General features: G+C 46.0%; 1 protein-coding gene across 1 annotated transcript in view; it reads right to left on the reverse strand.

Annotated features, from left to right (window-relative positions):
* The window catches only part of RETREG1 (reticulophagy regulator 1), a 110,459-nt gene extending 89,554 nt beyond the window's left edge, over window positions 1-20,905 (reverse strand). Inside the window, exon 1 of the mRNA XM_090049900.1 lies at window positions 20,582-20,905. Coding sequence (XP_089906026.1) covers window positions 20,582-20,796 — 215 coding nt within the window. The 5' untranslated portion in view covers window positions 20,797-20,905. The remainder of the gene's footprint in view (window positions 1-20,581) is intronic.
* Between the last annotated feature and the right edge of the window lie 1,836 nt (window positions 20,906-22,741).

Consider the following 22,741-nt stretch of genomic DNA (forward strand, 5'->3'; position numbering starts at 1 on the left):
ATATATTACCATATTTAATATTTTAATATGTTTACTAGGGCTATGCAAAGTTTCAGTTGCCGGTTCGATTCAACAGAGATTCAGCCCTGTCCCAGGGACATAAGAATGGGTGAGTGGGAAGCCATACCCGCAGGCAAACCCCAGACAAATGGAAAAGAAAAAAAAACTCATTTCTTGCAGGACTTCGAAGAAGCAAAGAAGCGCGCCGGGGAGAAATGTCCACACGGTTCATCAGCCGCACTCATCTGCAGCTGAGACCGGGTGATGTCAGTAGGAGACGCTACCTGGCAAAGATGAAAGCCGGCCCCGAGAGCGCGGGAACGGGCACACCAGGAACAGAAGGAGCAGTGGGGAACTGCTGCGGCAGAGGCTCCTAGTACCGGCAGGGAGCCAAAGAGCTAGTGTGGGGAGGAACGGCTACAGCAGCGGAGACTGCAAGCCCTCCCCACATCAGCAAGAAACAGCACCAGCCGGGAACAGAAGAGCCGGTGTGGAGACAAGCAGCCGTAGTGGCAGGAGCTGCAGCAATCGCCTCCGGGAGCGACCAGCTCAGGAGCAAGCCAGAGGGACTAGCCAAGAGACCAGAGACAGCAGGTAGGGGGTGTGTCTCCAGCCCAAAATTCTGCGGTATATCTGGACACGCCTCACAGCACACCAGCTGGGAAACACTGACTTAGATGGTAAACACTAAGGCGGGGCCCATTCACTACTGTATGTACAGTGCTTAGCACAACAAGTCCCATTCTTGGTTGGCTGGTTCTCTGGTACTAACTTAAAATGATTATTTACTAGAATCATCATAGCAAGAATTTGGCACTATTCTATGCTCCCATTATGCTATGAAGCCATTACTGCTTTTTAATTGGTCAATTGCTCCTATACCATTTAGATATGAATCTGACCAACTTGTTTAGTTTGGTCCAGCATCCTGATATTGAAAAGTTTTTGTAGGAATTATCAGTACGAGACTTTGCATGATTCACAGCATCTAGACTGACAAGCCAAAAGAAATTCAGAGCCTTCAACATAATTTATTGGGTAAAAAACCTAACGTTTTTTCTGCATAAAACACACCATGAACTATAATGCACACCTCGTTTCCAAGAGGTACAATGAAGAAACTAAAGCTTTTTGGTTCTGTTTTTTTAATTAAAGCTGAAATCCTAGGTGCAGTTGAACACTGCTCTCCATAGACAGATCGATGATTCTGAAAAGATCTAAAGAGTCTCCAGGGCTGTAAAATAGGAGAGGAGAGACCAAGAATAGCCAGCAGACAGCAAAATTTCCCTACAAAAGATTAGCTTGATTAGTGGAAGTCAAGACTATTAAAAAGGAGAGGAGATTATTGATTATTAACTACTGTGCAGTGAAAAACAACAAACCATTAAGTCAGTTACCTGATTACCAATGTGACAGCTGCTGCACACTACAGCATAAATCAAAGCAAAATGCTTCTATTACAGGCTGAAAAATCAGCTTCCCTGCTTTAATTCATGCACCCCAATTTTGAAGAGAAAGGTATATGAATATGCAAGAAAAATAATGACATTCTAAATGTCATACATAAACAGTATTTCAGGACAAACTGCAGCAGCAGCAGAGCACACTCTCTGCAAGAAATACTCATTCAAAATTAGCATAAACATGTCATTTACCTATCAGATTGCAAAAGGATACTTTTAAAAGTAATATACGAGATACTGATTGAATTTTTCAAATCTAAGTGAATCTACATTATCTTATTAAAATTAATGAAAAAAAGTTAATCTTTCAAAAGGTTTTGAATATAGCAACCATTTCAGTTAGGGATTTAAGAACACTTCCCCTCCCACCCAGTAAAAGTCAAACTGCATCCTGAGATTGTGAAGGTGAGGGGTTGGGGAAGATGTGAAATAGTAAAAATTCCACATGGTGTTCTGGCAATATGCTTCATCAATGCCTTATAGAGACTGCATTTAATTTCTTGTCCATCAAAAGATACCTTCTTATTTACAGAAGACATCAGAATTGGGTGTGGCCAAACTGGTGCTGAACACTGTCTAGGGCACAAAGTCTGGTCCATGGGCCAGATCCAGTCAGCAATGAACTCCATTTCCCAGGCGTTTCTGCGCATGGCTAGGGCCGGTCTCCATGGAAACCCCAGCCACACCTGTGCTGTGAAAGCGCAAGGCTGTGGTCATCATGGAGAGCAGCCCCAGCCACGCTGGCAGGGCAGGGCAGGGCAGGGCAGGGGGCTGTTTGCTCTGGAGCCAGGGTAGAGTAGCAGTCTGTAGCTTACGTGCTCTGGGCAGGGGATCACGGCTCTGCCCCAGCTCCTTGCAGCAGTGACAGCCTGGGCTGGAGCTGGGGCAGACCCATGATACACTGCCTGCGTGCCCCTTCCTGGCTACAGATCACAGGCTCTGCCCTTTGCAGGCTACAGATCACAGCTCTGCCCTGGCTGCCCCCATGGCAAGATCCCAGTGGCTCCAGAGCAGCCCCCTGCCCTACCAGCATGGCTGGGATGGGTCTCCATGGCAACCCCAGCCTTGCTCTTCACAGTGCAGGTGTGGCTGGGTTCTCCATGGAGACCAGCCAGAACCATACGGGCAGGGGCTGCTGGGAAATGAAGTCTAGATGCTGGCCTGATCGGGCATTTTGCCTACCCATGGACTAAGGATAAATATGGACATGGCTACGTGGTTAGATTACGTTCAGGTCTGCTTCTGAAATAGTGATGACTGCAGTTTGTCCTTGCCTATATTTGATTGCTGTGGAGGATTCCTTTTGAAAGTTGTACCTGCAGGCATTTAAAAAAAAAAAACTTATAAAAGTAGACCGTCTTAAAAATTAACTGAAATCTAATACTAAGTTCAGCTCCTACTTCCTAATGTTTATTATAAGCAGTAGGGCTTTTTTGACACATGATTTTTAAAGCTTAGAAACAAATCCCAATGCCAGTTCATCACTTGACCTCTGTGATAAAAGAGCTAACCCCTTTCCAGGTCCAAGGATATGTTGGGCTGTATCAGAATTAAGACATTTCATGGAAGGAGACTCTGCTTTTATTTATGCTTCTGCACCATTTGCATTTCGATTATCAAACATCATTCCTGTACCTAATAAAGGATTTGCTTATATAGAAATGTCAGGAAAAAAGGGAAGTGTTTTTTGTTTCTCTTGCTAGCATTTACCAGTGGGACAAGTTAGGACCAGGTGAGCAACAAGCCCTCTGATCCAGTCTATAATGGACACCTCACTGTTACACATTTTCTAATATTTATATACAACTGAATCTATTTAAAATATATAAATGAACATATGAAATTATACCCCGCAACCAAAAGCAGATCTCAATTAAGTCAGAGAGAAATTATGTATCCTTGTTTCCCCTATGGGGTTAAACAAATGAACCGGGCAGGATGGATTTGGACCAGGGGCTTCCCAAGGTCCAGAAGACCCACCTCCAGACCTGGCTCACAGGGCTTCTTGCTAAGGCTGCCAAAGCCACTGGGTTAGCACATCAAACACACAAGGCTTAATGCCACTGCCTTCCCCCAGATATGCTTGCTAGATAGTGATCAAATCCCACATATTCTGCAGTAGGTCAGGGCTGGCCATGACAACACAGCAGCTCTAGAAGCTGCAGCTAGAAATATAACAGGCCAGATACAGAGGTGAGCCATCCAGCTCGAGATAAACCCCCTGGGTTGGGTGACCCACTGCCTATATGTTCGACAACCCTGCCACAAACCTATATTACATGAGCTAAAATGAAACTATTTCTTCCTGAGATCAGCCTATAATTCTATTGTAAAAAGCTCTGCAACCCAACTGAGGGAATGGAAGCATTTTAGAGAGCTACACCACTAACTCCCGTTGTCATTATCTGTTGGCTGTTTAGGACCCTTCAGAGATCAGATCTGTAACAACTGAATATCTGTTCATCAAAAAAAAAAAAAAAAAGCCTAAACTCAGCACTGGAAACAGAGGTAGAGCACCAAATTATGTGGTTACACCAATGTAAGTGAATACAAAAAACCTCTAGGGAAGTCAGAATTACTCTGGGTTTATACATCAACTGAGAGCAGAACTCAGCTTCCTTTACAGTCCTAGAAACATGCCCAGGTGCCTTTATTTAACCTGCAATTCTGGCACAGCACAGAAGAAGTCTTAATTTCATCTCTTGCATGGGAGCAGCAGTTGCATGTTACACCCACCACCCCTACTCCCAGTGCCCTAAATCTCTCTTTACTTTAGGAAAGGCAAAGTAAAGGTAAAGTCTCAGCCACAGCCCTTAAAATGGTAAAAACTGTATTTCTCTACAGTTCTTTACTGCTTTCAGGTTCTTACCTATCATGTGAATGGGCTCACTACGTCAGTGGTACATGATATGAATAATTATTTCTTCCATAGTATATGACTTTAGTCACATGTTTAGCAATTTTGAAATGTACAATATATGGCAAGGAAAATAAAAAACAAACAAATATTTCAAGTCTCCTTTTCTACTTTGTCTGAAATTTCCAGCAGCTTCAGGATTCCAGCCCAGATTCAGATTCAGGATTTTCCATTTACAGACATGAGAAAAACAATCAACACTTTACTTAAGTTTGCCATGCCCCAGCACCAAGCACAGTGCATGCCCAAGAGAGGGGCTGAGTTAGTTTGAGCCGGCTCACCCTACATCTGTAGGGTTTCACCTAATAATTGACTGAATCAGCTTTAGATAAAAGCACCAAAAAGCCCTGCTGAAGGACCCAATCTATACAGATGCTGGAAAGCTGAGTCAAACTAACACACTGCTTCTGGGAAAGATGTTTTGTTTTGGGTTTTTTTCATATCTGTTGGCAGCCTAAGTTACTCACCAATGAATGCACCGTTCTCCTTAACTACAGAAGAAAATCAGCTCATGGGACACAGGAACTTAACAGCTCTGTTATCTGTATCTTGAATTTTTCTGGAGATTTTTCAGCCAAGATCAAAGCCTTAAAAACTATCCAACTTTTCCTGTAATGGAGTCTGGCTCTTTGACAATCCAGGTTTTGGTTCTTGTAAATCAGCCTCTCCTCCAAAACCAAGCAAGTCGTTTTTAAGGGGTCAGCGGACCAATGGTATTTAAAAGTTTTTGCTAACTGAATTAGACTTGATTTCCACCCTATTTCACAGGCCTTTAACTGAGTTTTAATTATCCCATTGACAAAAGGACCATTTGAATTTAAACACTCAAGATTCAGCCAAAGCAGGCAGTTTCTGCCTCTGGCCCAATTTCAATTTATACTCACAGCTGGCAGAAGGCTGGGGGGGGTGGCTTAGCCCCCCCCCAAACTAATATTGCGGCAGCTGACGATAGCAGAATCACTACTTGACATACAGCCAGGCCAGCGCCCCACACATGCTCAGCTCCACATGGCTGAGGAAGAAGAGGCTAACTATGCATGCATCACACAATGGGAATTGCAGTTCTTGTGCTGACGCATGCACTCAGCACCTCCCCCTCCAATAATATTTTCTCCCTCCATTTATGTTTATACTGTCACCTGAAATCTAAATTTTATTCAAGGAAACACTTTCTTTCCTTACAAGGATGAAATTCCAGAAAAATGTCTGTTTAGGACCATAGCTCAATTTCACCATTGAGCAGCAGAGTAAGTATCAAGTGACTCCATTTTAGCTAGACCTATCAGAACAGCTGCAGCACTGATGATTGACAGAAGCTGATGAAAAGTAGCTAACCTGGAAATAAGGACTTTACCTTGACAGAAGGGAGAGGGATATACAATGCTGCCAGTGATACAGGAATCTTAGCAGAGTAGAACCACCCTGCTGCTTAAACCTGCTTATCTCAGGGTTTTGTGTTTTTTTTTCCATTTTGTTTCTTGCTGGAGACAGACCATTTATAAGAGAAGGATGAAAGGAATACATTGCTTGATTCATTATTAAGTTCACTTTGTTTCCATCAGATAATAGGGACTGCATGAATGCCTATCTGCACTTAGTCAGGTCACCAAGCTACTCTACCATTCTTCCTATTACACCAACTTCTTAGCTCATTTTCTATGGTAGGGGGTCATTTTTACACAACCAACTAAGATATATTCGCATAGATAAATAGGTTTTAACACTGAAAACATCAGCAGCTCCAACACAATATTCATTTGGATTTAGCATCTTGTCTCATGATGAAACAGTATTTATTTCTCTTGGCTCTATCCTCCAAACCTCACTTACTATTTATTTATTTTTGAATTTTTGCAAGAAATGACAGTTTCGGGAGGGTATAATCAAAAAGTCCACAGCTTTAAAACCAGTTCACTTAGCATTCTCTGCCTCATTTTACTGTCTTACATTGTTTTACTGTTTCTGCTTCATTCTCTTTATTTTCATTACCAGGGATCCAGGTTTTCCATTTGCCATGGAAAAACTTGGATTTTCTCCTCTGAAGGAGAAAAACACCCACCCCATTCTCTACACACCCACCCCCTTCCTCATACCCAAGGGTCTGGGGTCTGCAGGTGGGGGCAGCAGACTGGGAATAAAGGGCACCAGCAGGGCTGGAGGAGGGGGTGGCGGGTCAGGAGTGAGGCGTGCTAGCAGAGCCAGGGGGCTGTGGTTTGGGAGTGAGGGGCAACTGCATGGGCAGAGCACTGGCATGTCAGGGCTGCTCAGCACCACAAAGTGGGGGGTTGAGGGGAGGGAAGGCACAGCCACAGCTGAACCTGCATCCTGGTGAGCAAAGGGGGAAGAGGAAGCTCTGATTTTCCATGATAACCCCCCCCCCCCCAAACACCAAAATATACAGGTATTTCAAATTTATTTTATTATAGATTTTCATAGATTTCATAGACATCAGGGCTGGAAGGGACCTCGAGAGATCATCGAGTCCAGCCCCCTGCCCAAAGGGCAGGAAGTCACCTGGGGTCATAGGATCCCAGCAAGATAAGCATCCAATTTACTCTTGAAGGTGTTCAATGTAGGTGCTTGAACCACCTCTGCTGGCAGACTGTTCCAGATCTTGGGGGCTCAGACAGTAAAGAAATTCTTCCTTATGTCCAGCCTGAAATGGTCTTGCAGGAGTTTGCGACCGTTCGACCTCGTCATCCCTTGGGGCGCTCTGGTGAACAAACATTCCCCCAGATCCTGGTGGTCACCCCTGATAAACTTATAGGTGGCCATCAGATCACCCCTGAGCCTGCGCTTTTCCAGGCTAAAGAGTCCCATAGGGCTATCAGCCTATCATCATAAGATCTGTTTTCCTGACCTCTGATCATGCACGTGGCTCTCCTCTGGGCTCTCTCAAGCTTCTCCGCATCCTTTTTGAATTGTGGAGCCCAAAACTGGACGCAGTACTCCAGCTGCGGCCTCACCAAGGCCGAGTACAAGGGGAGAATGACGTCCTGGGATTTGCTCGAGAAGCATCTATGGATGCAAGCCAACGTTTTGGTCGCTTTATTAGCCACAGCATCGCATTGCAGGCTCATGTTCATCTTGTGCTCAATGATGACCCCCAACTCTCTTTCTTCTGTAGTGCTATCCAACGTAGCACTGCCGAGCCTATAGGGAAGCTGCAGGTTTTTCCTCCCAAGGTGGAGAACCTTGCATTTTTCGGTGTTAAACACTATCAAGTTCTCATCTGCCCATTTGCTGAGCTTGACCAGGTCAGCCTGGATCACCCGCCTATCTTCTGGTGTGGATGCTTTACCCCAAAGCTTGGTGTCATCGACGAACTTGGCCAGTCCACTCCTGACTCCACTGTCCACATCATTAATGAAGATGTTGAACAGTATGGGTCCCAGGACAGAGCCTTGAGGGACCCCACTGGTCATAGGGCACCATGATACCATCAATAACAACCCTCTGGGTCCAACCACGGAGCCAATTTCCCAGCCAGCGGATCGTGGTGGAGCCAAGGCCGCAACTAGCCAGTTTGGCCAAGAGGTGATCATGAGATACCAGATCAAAGCTTTTTTGAAGTCAAGATCTATGACATCAATCTCATCTCCCTCGTCCAGGTGATAAGTCACCTGGTCATAGAAGGAAATGAGATTGGTCAAACAAGACCTACCCACAACAAACCCGTGCTGGCTGTCCCTTAGAATGTTAGCCTGGGCCAGTCCATCAAGGATGGCCTCCTTAATAAACTTTTCTAAGATCTTCCCCAGGATAGAAGTCAGGCTAATGGGCCTGTAGTTAGCCGGATCCACTCTCCGCCCTTTCTTGAAGATCGGCACCACATTGGCCTTCTTCCAGTCTTCGGGCACTACACCAGAGCGCCAGGAGTTTTCAAAGATCCGTGCCAGGGACTGGGCTATGACACTCACCAGCTCCTTGAGTACCCTGGGGTGCAGATTGTCAGGGCTGGCTGACTTGAAGGTATCCAGCCTCTCAAGATGTTCCTTCACGAGGTCAGCATTTATGGAGGGTAGGGGATCCCCCACACCCAGATTTCCCTGTCCCATAGCAGGCATGGGCGTCCCATGGGACTGATGAAAGACTGACGCAAAGTACCTATTTAATAGGTTGGCTTTTTCCTGGGCGTCAGTTGTCAGTTGCCCCATCTGGTTTAGCAGGAGTCCAATGTTGCCCTTGCTTTTCCTCCGGCTCCCCACATATCTGAAAAAGGACTTTTTGTTGTCTTTGATGCTTGAAGCTAGTTGGAGTTCAGTTGCAGCCTTGGCTTTCCTGGTTTGCTCCCTGCAGGACCGGACCAGTGCAGAATAATCCACCTTGGAGGTGAATCCCGTCCTCCATCCTTTGTAGGCTTTCCTTTTTAGCTGCAGGAGGTCCGCTAGGTCCCTGGAGAGCCAGGAAGGCTGCTGTGCCTTCTTGCTGCCTTTCCTCCACGTTGGAATAGATTTGGCTCGTGCATTGAGGATCGCTTCCTTGAGACGCAACCACTCTTCTTGAACTCCCATCTCCCTGGGGTTATGGTCCCTAAGGGCCTGACCGACTAGCCTCTTGAGCTTGTCAAAGTCGGCTTTTCTGAAGTCAAGGACTTCTGTGTTGCTGACTGACTTGCCAGCTTTACGGAGGATGGTGAAGGTGATCAGCTCGTGGTCGCTGTCACACAGCTTCCCATTGATCACTAGGTCGCCGATTAGGTCGTCCCCTGTAGCCAGTACCAGGTCGAGCAGCGCTTTGCCTCTCGTTGGCCCACAGACTTCTCGAGTCAGGTAGAGATCATCCATGCACGAGAGAAAGCTTTGCGACCGCTCGGATTTTGCTGAGTGATCTTCCCACGAGATGTCTGGGTTATTGAAGTCACCCATGACAACCAAGGTCCTGGAGCAAGCGGCCTCAATCAGTTCCCAGGCGAACTCCTGGTCAAGCTCAGGACTTTGAGTGGGAGGTCTGTAGTAGAGTCCCACCGTTGTGTCCCCTGTGCCGTATTCCCCACGAATTTTTACCCAGAGGGTCTCTAGCTGTCCATGCCGGTCGCCAACATCAGCTTGCAGGGACATGTAGCTTTCCTTCACATAGAGAGCTACACCCCCGCCCTTTTGTCAACACAATCCCTCTTGTACAGGGTATAGCCCTCTATACCCGTGGTCCAGTCATGGGTGGAGTCCCAGCAGGTCTCCGTTATCCCAATGACATCATATTTCTTTGCACTGAGCAGGAGGATGAGCTCGTCCTGCTTGTTGCCCAGGCTCCTGGCATTAGTGTACAGGCAGGCAAGTGTGCCCTTGGGGGCTCTTGCCTTGCCCATAGATTGTGCCAGGGCTGGGGCAAGGGTGGGCTCCCTTAAGTGCCTTGGTCTGCTGGCTTTGCAAGGGTTGCTCAGCGGGCCAGCAGTGGCAGTAGTCCCCCCATTCCCCAGCAGGCTTAGTTTAAAGCCCGGTGGAGCAGGTCAGCCAGCCTGGCTGAGAAGAGCCTCATCCCCAGCGGGGAGAGGTGGAGGCCATCTCTTCCCAGCAGCTCTCTGCCTCTCTCGCCAAAGAATGGGCTGTGTTCATGGAAGCCAAAGCCTTCCCGATGACACCAGCTCCGCAGTCTTTGGTTCACTGCGTGGATCCTCCTCTCCCTCCTCAGCCCATAGCCCGAGACTGGGAGGATCGACGAGAACACCACCTGAGCTCCCAGACTCCTAAGTCCCGCTCCCAAATCCCTGTAGCATTATAATGATTGAGGCACTGGTAGCTTTCTAAATTGCTTTAAAATTGTAAATATATCAATAAAATATTGTGTTAAACTGATATCTATACACACACACACACGTGTATGCATGTGTATGCATAGTGGCATCTCATTCTAATCGCAGAAAAATGTGGACAGGAGGGTTAAATCAGAAAGTTGGGGATTTTTAAACAGAGAAAACCAGGATCTCTGTTCATTACTACCCTTTTCATGCAAGTACATACAGTTTTGACCATTACTAACCTATCAGCTAACATGGAAGGATACAGTTTCCCTCCCTCTTTCTAGATAATGACAAAAGGTTTCAATTAGATTCCTCCCAAATTTATATTAGTTTGGAGGGAATCTGCTTGTTTGGACTTGTCTCAACCTGCTCTCAATGAATGTGATGTACTGTTTTTGAATATAGCATAAATTTGTATTAGAAGAACTAAGAACACTCCTGTATTGTTGCCCTTGATGAATTATAGTAGTAAGGGGCACATTATTTACACCAGTGAAACTCAACTATGCCATGAGATCTCCGTGTGCGAGGCAGTAAATGTTCTAGTCCCCGGTCTGACACCACTCCAGCAGCAGCAGCACCACTGACAGTTCCCAAAGAAGCAGCCTTTTCCTACCCTTCCCTGCCCCCTACACTCACACGCGCCATGCTCCCCCTAGCCTGTAGGGTTATGCAAAGCTTCAGTAGCCAATTAGATTTGGAAGAGATTCGACCCGATTAGGTGACCAACTCTCCAAATCCAAATCGAATCGGGAGTCTAATTAAAAGCTCTAAATCAATTTGAAGCATCCGAATCAATTCCAAAACAGATTTGGAAAAGATTCAGCAATTCAGACGTGGAATAAATAGACAGCTGACACAGCTGGGGGAGGGAGAGATTGGCACTGAAACAAGCTGCCCAGCTGGGGGGGGGAGGGGCACGTTACTTGTGGAGCAGTTAGAGGGGGCGCAGGATGCAGGCAGGGCTTGCTCCAGGCAGAAGGGGGCAAGTGGCAGCAGGGCATAGCAACGCTGGGAGTGGGGACTCTGTGCTGCTGCTTGCCAGCTGATGCAAGGGGGCGGGTATGGCAGTGCTGGGAGCAGGGGCCCTGCTGCTGCTTGCCCACTTCTGCCCTGAGTGAGTCATGCCCACATCCCCTCCCCTGCCCCAGCTGGGCAAGTGGCAGCAGGGCAGAGTCCCTGCTCTGACTGCTGCCATGCCTGCAGCCCACACCCACCCCACCTCTCCCTGAGTAATACACCCCTTACACCAGCCCCAATCCCCCCCTCTCCTCTCCCCCAACCCCAATAGACTTACAGCTGGAGGCAGCTGCCTGTTTAGTCTATGGCCAAATCTCTGAAGCGGCGCTGAAACTTTCAGATCCTATTCAGCCGAATGGAATCCGGACAGTGATTTGAATTTTGAATCTCTGACTCAAATCACTGCCCTCAGAATTGGCTGAATCCGAAGCGAATACTTTCCACTTTGCACAGCCCTAACAGCCTGCTCTGCTGTGAGCAGGCTGGAGGGTGGATGCAGAGCTGATCTCTGCAACTCAACTTGCTTCCTCCCATTCTCCTGGGGCTGGCAGAAGCCTCAAAGGCCACCCCCCACGCCCATATCTCTTCTGAATTTATGTCTCAGTCATTTTTAACAGGGGTACCATGAAATTCAGGGAAGTTATAGAGGGATGGCTTGAGGCTTAAAAGATTGAGAACCACTTGCAGAAACTGATCCTTTGCTTAAAAGAAAGACTATTCAGTACATCTCAGCACTGGTAGGATTTCTTCTGGCAGAGGTATGGAATTTGTTACATATTTTGAAACGCACACACATGTACACACTGCCTACCCCTTTTCAGGTTTAAGCGTGCTTCCATTTTTAATCAAGAAAAAAAGGGTGCTCCAGGTATCAAAAGTTTGGGAAACACTAATCTGCACACAGTAGATACCTATACACATGCTCCAATTCAATGCTCTAGCACTGCCGTAGCATCATATGGATAAGCCCCTGAGGATTCAAAAATGGCTGCTAGGGTGCTTTAACTAAAAGCTTGTTGAATAAGCTTTAGGTCACGTATCCCATGGCCATTTTGAAATGTGTGGGGCCTGAATACACATGACGCTGTGGCATTTTAATTAGAGCGGGTCTCCAGGAACCCAAGCACCCAGAGTTGCTTGCAATTTCAAAAACTGAACTAGTCCATTAAGAAAAATATAGTAAGCCTGCTTTTTCTGTAGACTTAAAGCTAACCCCAGCAAAGATGACCGAGACAAAAAGTGCTCTGTTTTTGACATTCCTATTAAAAAAAGCAAATAAGATAGGAACATACTGGCATTGGGGATCAAGTTGGATTATCAGTTAAAAGAAATTTATGTGCTAGCCCCAGACAAAACCTAGGTAAATTTTCTTTAGGCAAGAAACTAAGCAGGGATTAAGAGGCAGGGGGAGACTCAAGTCAGGCAGCACGGCTGCAATGAAGCTCAGGCAATACTCCAGGAGAGAGGTAAGGCCTAGTAGTGAAATCAGGACAGAGTACCTGAGAGGGAGAGGAGAGAGAACCCAGCAGCAAACCATCCAGGTCCTGGGGCATATGGGGAATGGACTCAAAGATGCGGGGATCTCACCAGCAGAATCATACACAATCAGGAGGTCACATCTAGTCCAAACCCCTGCTCAAAAAAGGACCATCCCAAACTAGATTATTCCAGCAAAGACTTTGTCTAGCCAGACGTTAAAAACCTCTGAGAATGGAGATTTCACAACCTCTTATGAGGAGAGACCCTTCAGTCCTATGGGACCTGAACCTGTTCAGCCTCCACAAGAGAAGGCTGAGGGGGGATCTAGTGGCCTGTTACAAACTAGTCAGAGGGGACCAGCAGGAACTGGGGAAGTCCTGTTCCCCCGAGCACTACCAGGAGTGACCAGGAATAACGGTCACAAGCTGGCAGAGGGTAGATTTAGGCTAGATATCAGGAGGCGCTACTTCACGGTCAGGGCGGCTAGGATCCGGAACCAACTTCCAAGGGAAGTGGTCCTTGCTCCTACCCTAGGGGTCTTTAAGAGGAGGCTAGATGCACACCTTGCTGGGGTCATTTGACCCCAGTACTCTTTCCTGCCATGGCAGGGGGTCAGATTCTGTGATCTGCTCAGGTCCCTTCTGACCCTACCAACTATGAAACTCTCTGGGAAATCTGTTCCAGAGTTTTATGACCTGCCTAGTGAGAAGGTTTTTCCTAATATCTAACACCTAAACTTCCCTTGCTGCAAAACTTTAGACCATTGCTCCTTGTTCTGTCATCTGCCACCACTAAGAACAGCCTCACTCCATCCTTTTTGGAACCACCTTTCAGGTAGCTGAAACCTGCTATTAAATCTTCACAGTCTTCTGTTTGCCAGCCTAAATAAGCCCAGTTCCCTCAGCCTCTCTTCAGAAGTCATGTGCCCCAGTCTCCTAACCACTTCCCTCCCCTAGACTCTCCAATTTGCCCAAAGCCTTTCTGTAGTGAGGAGCCCAAACTAAAGCTTTGATGAATAAGCTTTAATTAAACATCCTATGGCCATTTTGAAATGCCCCAGATGTGGCCTCACAGTACCCCAGATGTGACCTCACCAGTGCTGAACACAGAAGAATCACTTCCCTTGATCTGCTGGCAACACTCCCACTGATGAAGCCCAGTATGCTGTTAGCTTTCTTCACAAGGGCACACTGTGGACTCATTCACTGTAACCCCTATGTCCTTTTCAACAAAACTGCTGCTTAGCCAGTCAGTCCCCTGCCTGTACTGGTACATGGGATTGTTCTGTCCTAGGTGCAGGACTTTGTGCCTTGTCCTTGAGATTTGTCATGAGATTTTTTTGGTCCAATCCTCCAATTTACCCATATCTCTCTGAATCCCAGCCCTACCCTCCAGCATATCTACTACTCCCACCAGCTTGGTGTGATCTCTAAACTTGCTGACGGTGTACTCTGTGCTATTTTCCAGATTGTTGATGAAGACATTGAACAAAACCAGGCCCGGGACCAACCCCTGGGGCACTCTACTTGATACCAGTTACCAATGAGAAACTGAGACACTGATTACTACCCTTCGAGCCTGACAATCTAGCCAGTTTTCTATCCACCTTACAGTCCATCCATCCAACCCATATTTCCATAGCTTACTTGCAAGAATGTTGTGGGAGACCATATCAAAAGCCTTGCTAAAGTGAAGGTATATCACGTCCACTGCTTTCTCTGCACCCATAGAGCCAGTCATCCCATTACAGAAGGCAAGCTGAGTGGTTTTCTTCACTGATACCTTTTGGGCCCAGGGTTGAAGTTTATGTTCTAGATAGAATCTAGACTTTGTGAGCAACTCAGAGTGCTCATTTCATTGAAACAGAGGGCTGTTTCATTAAAATCTCTGTTAATAACATCCAGTGGAATGGATGGGACTGTAAGGGAAAATGTGGAGACCACGTAGCAGACTGCTGAGACGTAAGACTCTGCAGTAACTGATCCTAAAAAGGACTGCAAGTACTTGCTCTGAGGTGTGGGATACACCGTGACAGCAAAGACTATAGGCCTGGCCCAGTGGATAACCTGTTGGTCTGTGGAGCTGAGGGCTCTGAATTCAAGACCCAGAAGGGACAAAACCAAAACTATTAGCCAGGGCAAGAAAAGACCTTGCAGGTAGAAAGCCTGAGGGCCTGGGACTGAACTATTTGATGTCTGTGATATAGATAAGGAAAAAGGCAGTTACTAAATTCAGTCTACCACCCTCGCTCCAAGTTATTTAACACTAAGGTATGGCACCAGTGGACTGAACCCTGAGGGCACCCTGTAACAGTGACCTTCTACGGGATGACGGTGGAGGTGACATGCTTACACAAGAGACGTAAATAAAAAAAAAAAAAAAAAAAATCCTATCTCCAGTCATTATGTCAGGTAGCTTTGTTTTTGAACATGAGGCAAGCAACAAAAAGCCAGCTGATCAGATAGCATTTGTGTATACAAATTTCAATGCATGCGCACACATTCTACAGGATCACAGGCATGTTGCAATCATATTTACAACTTGTAAGTATGCCTTTGAAAGCCTAACCCTATATTCGCCCTACCTCACAGAAGTGACAGCACTGAACTAATATTTGCAAATTCCTTTAAGATCTTTGGCACAGTTAGCATTATAAATGTCAACTGTCAGGAAAAAATAAATATAAGATAAGGAAGGGAATGCATTGACATCTAATCATAAAGCAGATCAAATACTTTATCAACAAATGCAAAATCTCTCTCAGTGCTTAGTCAGTGTTTCTCATTATACTACCTTTATGAATATTTGTTTGGTTTCATGGGATCAGGTGGAACAATTTGTTTAGAATGATCTCCAGGCAGGTGATATACATACAGTTAACCCATACATATGATGAGTTACCGCTTCTACTCAAGATTGCTCTTTCAGCAGATGACTAAAAAGGCTGCATCTAATGGCAACATCAAGGACCAAAACAAACAAAAATAGATCAGCACATAGACAGATACAGAATCTAGCCACCTCACCCATCCTCCACTCAGTCTTATTACATTAAGATGTGTTTAAAAAACAGATTCAGAATAACGAAGATTGTCAGCAAGCTCACTAGACTTGTGTATAACTCCTTGCCAAACCTAACGTCACATTGAAGCAGATCCCTTCATCCCACATCCGACTTTAAGCCACTTAAAACCTGATCTCTCAGGCATCAGGTAATGCAAGTCACAAGTACAGAGATAGAAAACCATTTTCTCCCAGTAACACACAGTAACTGCTGCATACACAGATATTGTTAATTGTGCCAAATAATTTTAGCCCACCGAACTGGAAGCATTTTTAAACAGCAGTAGCTTTGGGATGTGATCAATTAAATCTATTCACTGTTGTAATTTATGCTATTGTACATACATATTTAAAAAATGAAAACCAAAGCTAGCAAATGGAAAAATCTCACACTAACGCAGTATTACATAAAATATACTTTTATGTAAATTCAGATATGGAAATGAACAAGAGGTATGCAAGTTATCAAAGGTTATGGACCTGCAAACAAGACACTGGGGGCTAAGCTAGTGTGTGAACTTAAAGTGCGTTGGCCAGTCCGCAGTAACTACCCATCTGCGTGCTCTTATCACAGCATAAATAAAGGTAATATGCCCCTGAGATGTTTTAGGGCAAGCTACCTCATATTTATTGGAGTAGAAACATGGGAGACCCTTTCCAAACCTATATTCCCAGGCCCAGGTATCTTACAAAAGTATTGAAACCCATATCTAAGAAGCTAGCATCTTAAAATTGTTGTAAAGGACTGTTATTAGTGTACTGTGTCATAGACACGAAAACATTTCTAAAAGCATTTAGTAAGTTTCATACTGAAGAAAGTGAAAGTAGAAAGGGAGAAGAGGGGGAGGGAGGGAGGGTAAAAAGAAAATCCCTACAACAACATATATGAAGAATGATCAGAAATACTAATTTTTCACAGAAAATGTATTTATGGACACACTTGCTACACTGGGTTTGGAGAATCTTCTATTGTATACTTAAAATATTTGGAAAAAGAACATCAGTTGTTAGAGCATGCAAGGAATGAGTATATAACAATAACGTATATAACAATAACATTTGATTAAGAAAATTGCATTATAAAGGAATTTTGAAAAATAAAGTCAGTTTTGTAAGCACACTACTGGATCAGGGATATCAAATGAAATACTGTTACTTAAGAAATGCAAGTCAAACAAAATTCCTACCAAAAAGGCTCACAGGTTTACACACAAATCCTCAAAAACTATGCATTCAGTTATAAACCAGAAATAAAAAAGGCAAAAAGGATACTATAGCACATTTATTCATGAACAGAGAAAACAGAAATGACAAACACCTCTTACATTTCTGCTCCAATTTGTTTACTGATTTAAGCTCCATGAAGTGGTAAGAGATAAAAAACAAATAAGTGGTGACACTGATGCTACTAGTAGGGCATGTCTCAATCAGATATTGACATTTTTCCCATGCAAATTATACCATCACACTTGGAGGCTGATGGAAGAAACTAGAATAGTTTCAAATATTAAAGTGAACATTAAACCTGATTTTAAGGGGATGCTGAGAAAAATGATCTTTTGATTTAAGATACTGAACTGGAATTTAGTAGGTCTAAGATCAGTTCCTAGAACCATCATAGGCTTCCACTGTGATCCTAGGAAAGCTACTCAAACTCTCACATTTTTCTGCTTTTATGTACTAGGCACAAAGCTAGAATATGGAGATTTTCATTTTTTTCCCCCCAAGGTACCTTGTTTAATTGAGTTTAGGCTTGCAAAATTAGTATTTCTATAACCTGTGTTTTGTTACTATGGTAGACTTCCCATTACATGCAGAGATGAAATTAGGGGGGTGCGAGAGAAGCCTCCTCATTATGTGCTAGAAACAAAGGGAAAACCCCCACACCTGCCCCTATCTTTAGAAATGGTGCTCCCTACTACCCAACTTCACCCTCAACTTCAGCTGATGGGCTGAGATTTCCCACCTGCACTTTTGGCTGTTGTAGCAAGAAATTCCTCCCTTCCTGTTCAATGTACTTTAAGCTATACCATGATAATCTGCTTCACTAGAAGAAACACTCATTGCCCCTTGTCCTGCCCTTGGTGGTGCGAGACAATGGGAGATGCGAACTCTGGAGATGGTTTCCAGAAAGCAAGGAAAGCCCTACTTTCACCACTCAGCCAGACCATCCTCTATGATCAGCTTTCCCCACTCAGCCAGACTTGCTCCTGTGATCACATGCAACAGGGTCTGTCTGAGCTGGGAACCCCAACTTTCCTGCTTATAAGGAGGCACTCCAAGATTCCCTGGGGTGCCTCTCTAAGTGGGGAAAGCTGGGAAGGTACCCTGGGGGCTTGAGGGATGTACAGCTTGTTTCCCATTTTGTTGCACCATTACTTGTCTAAATGTGTGGCCAGGTTATTACTTAAGACATGAGTAACACGTTAATTGCATCTTGCTTATAATGTCTGCCAGGGGCTTTAGTTAGGCAACTGAATGTCAGACAGGCAGACTAAACAAGTGTAAACACCTCCGTCTGGAACATGGAACAAAATTCATGTATATAGATAACAGTGCACATATACATAGGGCCGTACCCATTGAAATGCTTGCGGGTTTTTTGTGTTTTGCTGTCAAATATCTGTTGTTCTTTGAACACTAGTCACTCCTTTTCACGGAAGCCCCCCTCACCCATTGCCTGATGGTGTAACTGTTCTGTGTATCTAATCGTTTACAGACAGGCAGATATGTTGGGCTGTGTACATATCCATTTTATTACGTACTTCTATTAAAGTGCATCATTAGGCATTAGGGCCCTTCCAGTTACTGTCTAAGGAAATTCACAAGTCTCTAAGATATCTAGAAAGTGACAGCCTAAATGTGTACTTTTCCTCAACATGAAGGACCTGCCTGGAACAGCACTTATAGCAAGGGGTTTTTGATAAGCTTTCAACAATGCTACTTTTCTGGGCAATGAGATGCTTAACACCGAGACATTCTTTCTGTCCGACCCACACCTCATCTTATTTAAAGAGACGAGCACTGCCAAGGTTCTACAGGACAAAATGGAGTTTGCCTGTTTGTTTGTTTTGTCTTTTCTATTCACTGGAAAGGAAAAAAGGCAATCCCAGCATCATGAGAGGAAAAATAATTCATTCCCCAGAGTCTCAGTTGTATTAAACGAGAAAGCCCCAAAAAACACATGCACATACCTCGCGGTCTGTAAGCAATTAGATACACAGAAGAAGTTACACCATCAGGCAATGGGTGAGTGGGGCTCCCATGAAAGGGAGCAACTGGTGTTTAAAAAACAACAGGTATTTGCCACCAAAACAAAAAAAAAAAACCTCACAAGCATTTCCCATGGCTATGAATCACTGAGACGTGGTCATTTTTCTGCTGTGAAGCCCCAAATCCCCATGTCCCCAAATGAGCTGCCCACTGTAATGATTAAGCTGCCCCAGACTGAAGAGAGCACATGCAGCACCAAATGGCCTACTTGTGGGGTTGAGCAATGCTAGGCTGGGCCCATGAAGAAAACAGCAAGCCTGCCTGAGTCAGGGTGGCCACTGGAAACACAACAGCAGAGGCCAGTGGAACAACAGAAGTGACAACAGGGATAGTAGCAGAGGTCAAATGTTCAGCAGAGCCCATTGGCTGGCTACCACTGCCCCTCAAACAGCTCCAGAAAAACTGTGAAACTCTGCCTGAAGATGTGAATGAATGAAAGACTGGAAGACACCTCACATCACAAAATGGGAAGTCAGCCACAAAAACATTACACAAAATACATATTATTTTGCTACTGCTTTCCATCATATCTTGAATTGAATGTGTGGCACCCCCACCATAAAAACAGGATGAAGGACTGGAATATGCCTCACAGTCCCAGGAGTGCCCCAGCTAGTTGCTGCCAGGTAGACAACCAGCTTAGCTAGGGCCAGAAAGAGGTTTACTATTTGTCACCTTCAGGGACATGGACCTAGGCCCTATAAGTAGCCTATCAGCCTCCCTCAGATGGGGAGGCTACAAAAGAGGTGACAACTGATTACTGGGGCAAAATAATAAAAAAACACCAAGGACGGGGATGCTGGTCAAAGGTTATGAACAAGGAGAGACACTGAGCAGAGTACACCAGACAGTGCCCACTGGCCCTCAAACGAGTCCAAAGGGCCAGTAGACACTGCTCAATGATATTCTGCCCAGAGACAGGAACAAACAAGGGTAAGGAAAGCAGCTCTGGCCAGAGTCTCTTTCCTGGTCAGAGACATGGCCAGCTTAGCCAGGGCCAGAAGAACATGACCAGGAGGTCCCAGGACTGGGAGCACCTAGAAGAAGAGGTGCGAGGGCAAGACGCCACACAGCCAGGACCTCTGCGGCAAGGATAAGGCTAAAATTAGTCCCTTATTCCCAGTTCTTTAATCCTGGTTTCCAAGTCCTTTCTCAGTGCCAACCCTCACACAGCTAATAGGGATGAACTGGGCAGACTGAAAAGTAAGAATCCCCCTTATGAGTGGTGGAGACATGTGGCTGGGGGCAACCCACACTAGCACTGCTGGGCATGCGATAATTATCTTATCTGTCACATCATTTCAACCCTTGTACTAGGTAGGATCGAGAGCTGTAAAAGCATTCGAAATACAGGATCATTGATGCAGCCTATGCAAAACCCAAGACACTCAGGGAGCCTTAACTGACTTTGGGGCTTGCTGGTGACACTTTCTTAACCGCTCGCCTCCAAATAAAGATATGTTTCCACTTCGATGGCCCAGGTTATGAGCAATAGAAAGTAAATAAGATGTATTTACACGCGTATTTGCATATTTATTTGCATATTTTTCAGGGCATCATAGTTTTTCAGCAACTACCAAAATTTGGAACTCCAGTACAATACCCCCGCTCCCCAGCGTGTCTCACCAGAAGAGCAGATTGGCGCAGACGAAGCCGCCCAGGCTGCGCAGAGGCCGCTCCCAGCTCAGAGCCGCCGCCACGCAGCCGCCCAGCGCCAGCCCCGTATCTCCCAGCAGCGCCGACACGGCGGCGGCGACGGAGGCGGTGACTGTAGCGGCCCCGCCGGGCGCCCGCTGGTCCTGCGCCGGCGGCTGCTGCTTGGCGGCGGTAGCGCTCGCCATAGCTGCGCGGCCAAAGCTGTGCCCCCCCCCGACGTCACGGCGCGGCCCGGGCGGCCGTTTGATGGCTGCGACCACCACCGCCCGAGCAGGTGCCGCCGAGAGCAGTGACAGCGACTACGCCTGCGCGCGGGAGTAGGCAGTACCAAGAGAGGGCCAAATGCGCTTGCGCAAAGAGCAGGCACAGCCAAGGAGGGGAGAGTGCGCCTGCGCGGAGGGCAGGTGTCTCGATGCAAGGGGAGGGGCAAAACGAGTGAACAGGGGGTGCGCGTGAGAGACAGGTGCCGTGGTGGGGGGTGTTGGGCGGGGCCAGTCCGCTGGGGCTGGCTGGTGGCTGTGGTTGGCCCAGCCCGGGGGGAGGCTGGGCTGAGAATGCCCCACGCTGCCAGGCTAGCCCGCGCTTGTGGCTAGTAATAGTGAATGATGATAATTAGTCATTAAATATGCTAATTACTCCGAGTGAATAATAGGGATCGTTAATAAGGATTGAAAGAGGAGGTAAGGGCTGACTGTTGGGGCTTGAGGGTGTTTGGCCTCCTCAGTGTCCAGCTGGCAGCACAAGCCTGTGTTGCAGGGTGCAGGAATAGAGAGTGGAAGCTGCCCTGAACTGTGGGGTGTCATCACTGCTTTCCCAGCACAACTGCCTGCCCCCAGGGAATAGGGCAACTTCTGGGCAGTCACAGGCTAGGCTGGGCTGTGAGAGAGCCCCAGTGGCTTCATTTCAAGAGAAAATGACAAAATACAAAGTGGCTTCTCCCCTCCCTTTGGCTCAGCTTTCCTTGGCCCTCCTGGCTTCTCCATTCTTCCTGCTCATTTGCTTCCCTCATCCTTTCCCCAGTCTTTCACTCTTCCCTACTAGTGTTAGAGTCATTCTGTAGTCATGATAGTTGCGGTAGTATGCAAAAGGCAAGGATTTCCTAGGGCCGAGGATTTCTTACAGCCGTTTATTTTATTGGACCAACTGCATGGCTAGGATGGAGTGAGACAAGATTTTGAACACAAGATATTCCTCATCAAGCTTTCCATCCCAACTAGGATGAGTTTTTGCATCTTACTGAATTCAAGAAAATGTCCTTAAATATACTGTTTATCCTTAGACTGCTGCCAAAAACAGCATGTGCTCAGAAATGGAAACCAGCTATGAAACTGATTAAATGCAGCCTATGCTGAGCACAGCTGGAAAAGACATGGTGCACTTTGGGCAGACAGACTGATGGATACCTACCACACTTGACCTTAGCCAAAAGGCCTTACCAAAGATGGGTTACTGCAATCTCTCTGAACAAGGCTGCCAGGAGGGATACCCTGGCAGCCTGTTGCACTCAGTCCTCCACAATGCCAACTTCCTCTTTGCTCTCACAGGTGAGCTGCCCCTTTCCTTCCCATTTCCAGTGACTCCTGTTTCTTCACCAGCCTTAAATGTTTGGCAAACATCACCAAATGGGGCCCCAGACAGTTCACACAGAATCCCTATCTCCCCACTTTCTCAGCCTGTCACTTTTTTTTAAAGGAGAATTTTTCATGTTCCAGGTCAAATTAGCCAGATCAGGTCCAAATCTATTTGAATGATTCTTGTTCTTGAATGGTTCTTGAATGATTCATGTGGCTCTGTTACCAGCAAGTATCCTCCACCCCAGCCAGAGGCTTATTCTTTGGCAGGCATCCTGTGTGCAAGACAAAGCCCGGTGGCTTAGGGTTTGGATGCCCCTGAGTTTCACTCACTTGGTTCTAGTCATGAGTCGGGAGCCTGAATTTTCTGCACAGAAAATTGAGGCACATTAACTGTACATGTAGCACTGTACAACCTACTGAGTAATGTTGAAGTATAGGATCACCATAGCTCGAAATGCTGTTGACTCTGCTGGGGCCCAGCCCAATGAGCTATGTGGTAAATCATGAGTCTTTTGGTTTTGGACTAATATTATGCATAATGGTCATATTTACATGT

Source organism: Crocodylus siamensis, chromosome 5 (assembly GCF_052110815.1).
Source record: "Crocodylus siamensis isolate JL-2025a chromosome 5, ASM5211081v1, whole genome shotgun sequence".
Lineage (NCBI taxonomy): Eukaryota > Metazoa > Chordata > Crocodylia > Crocodylidae > Crocodylus > Crocodylus siamensis.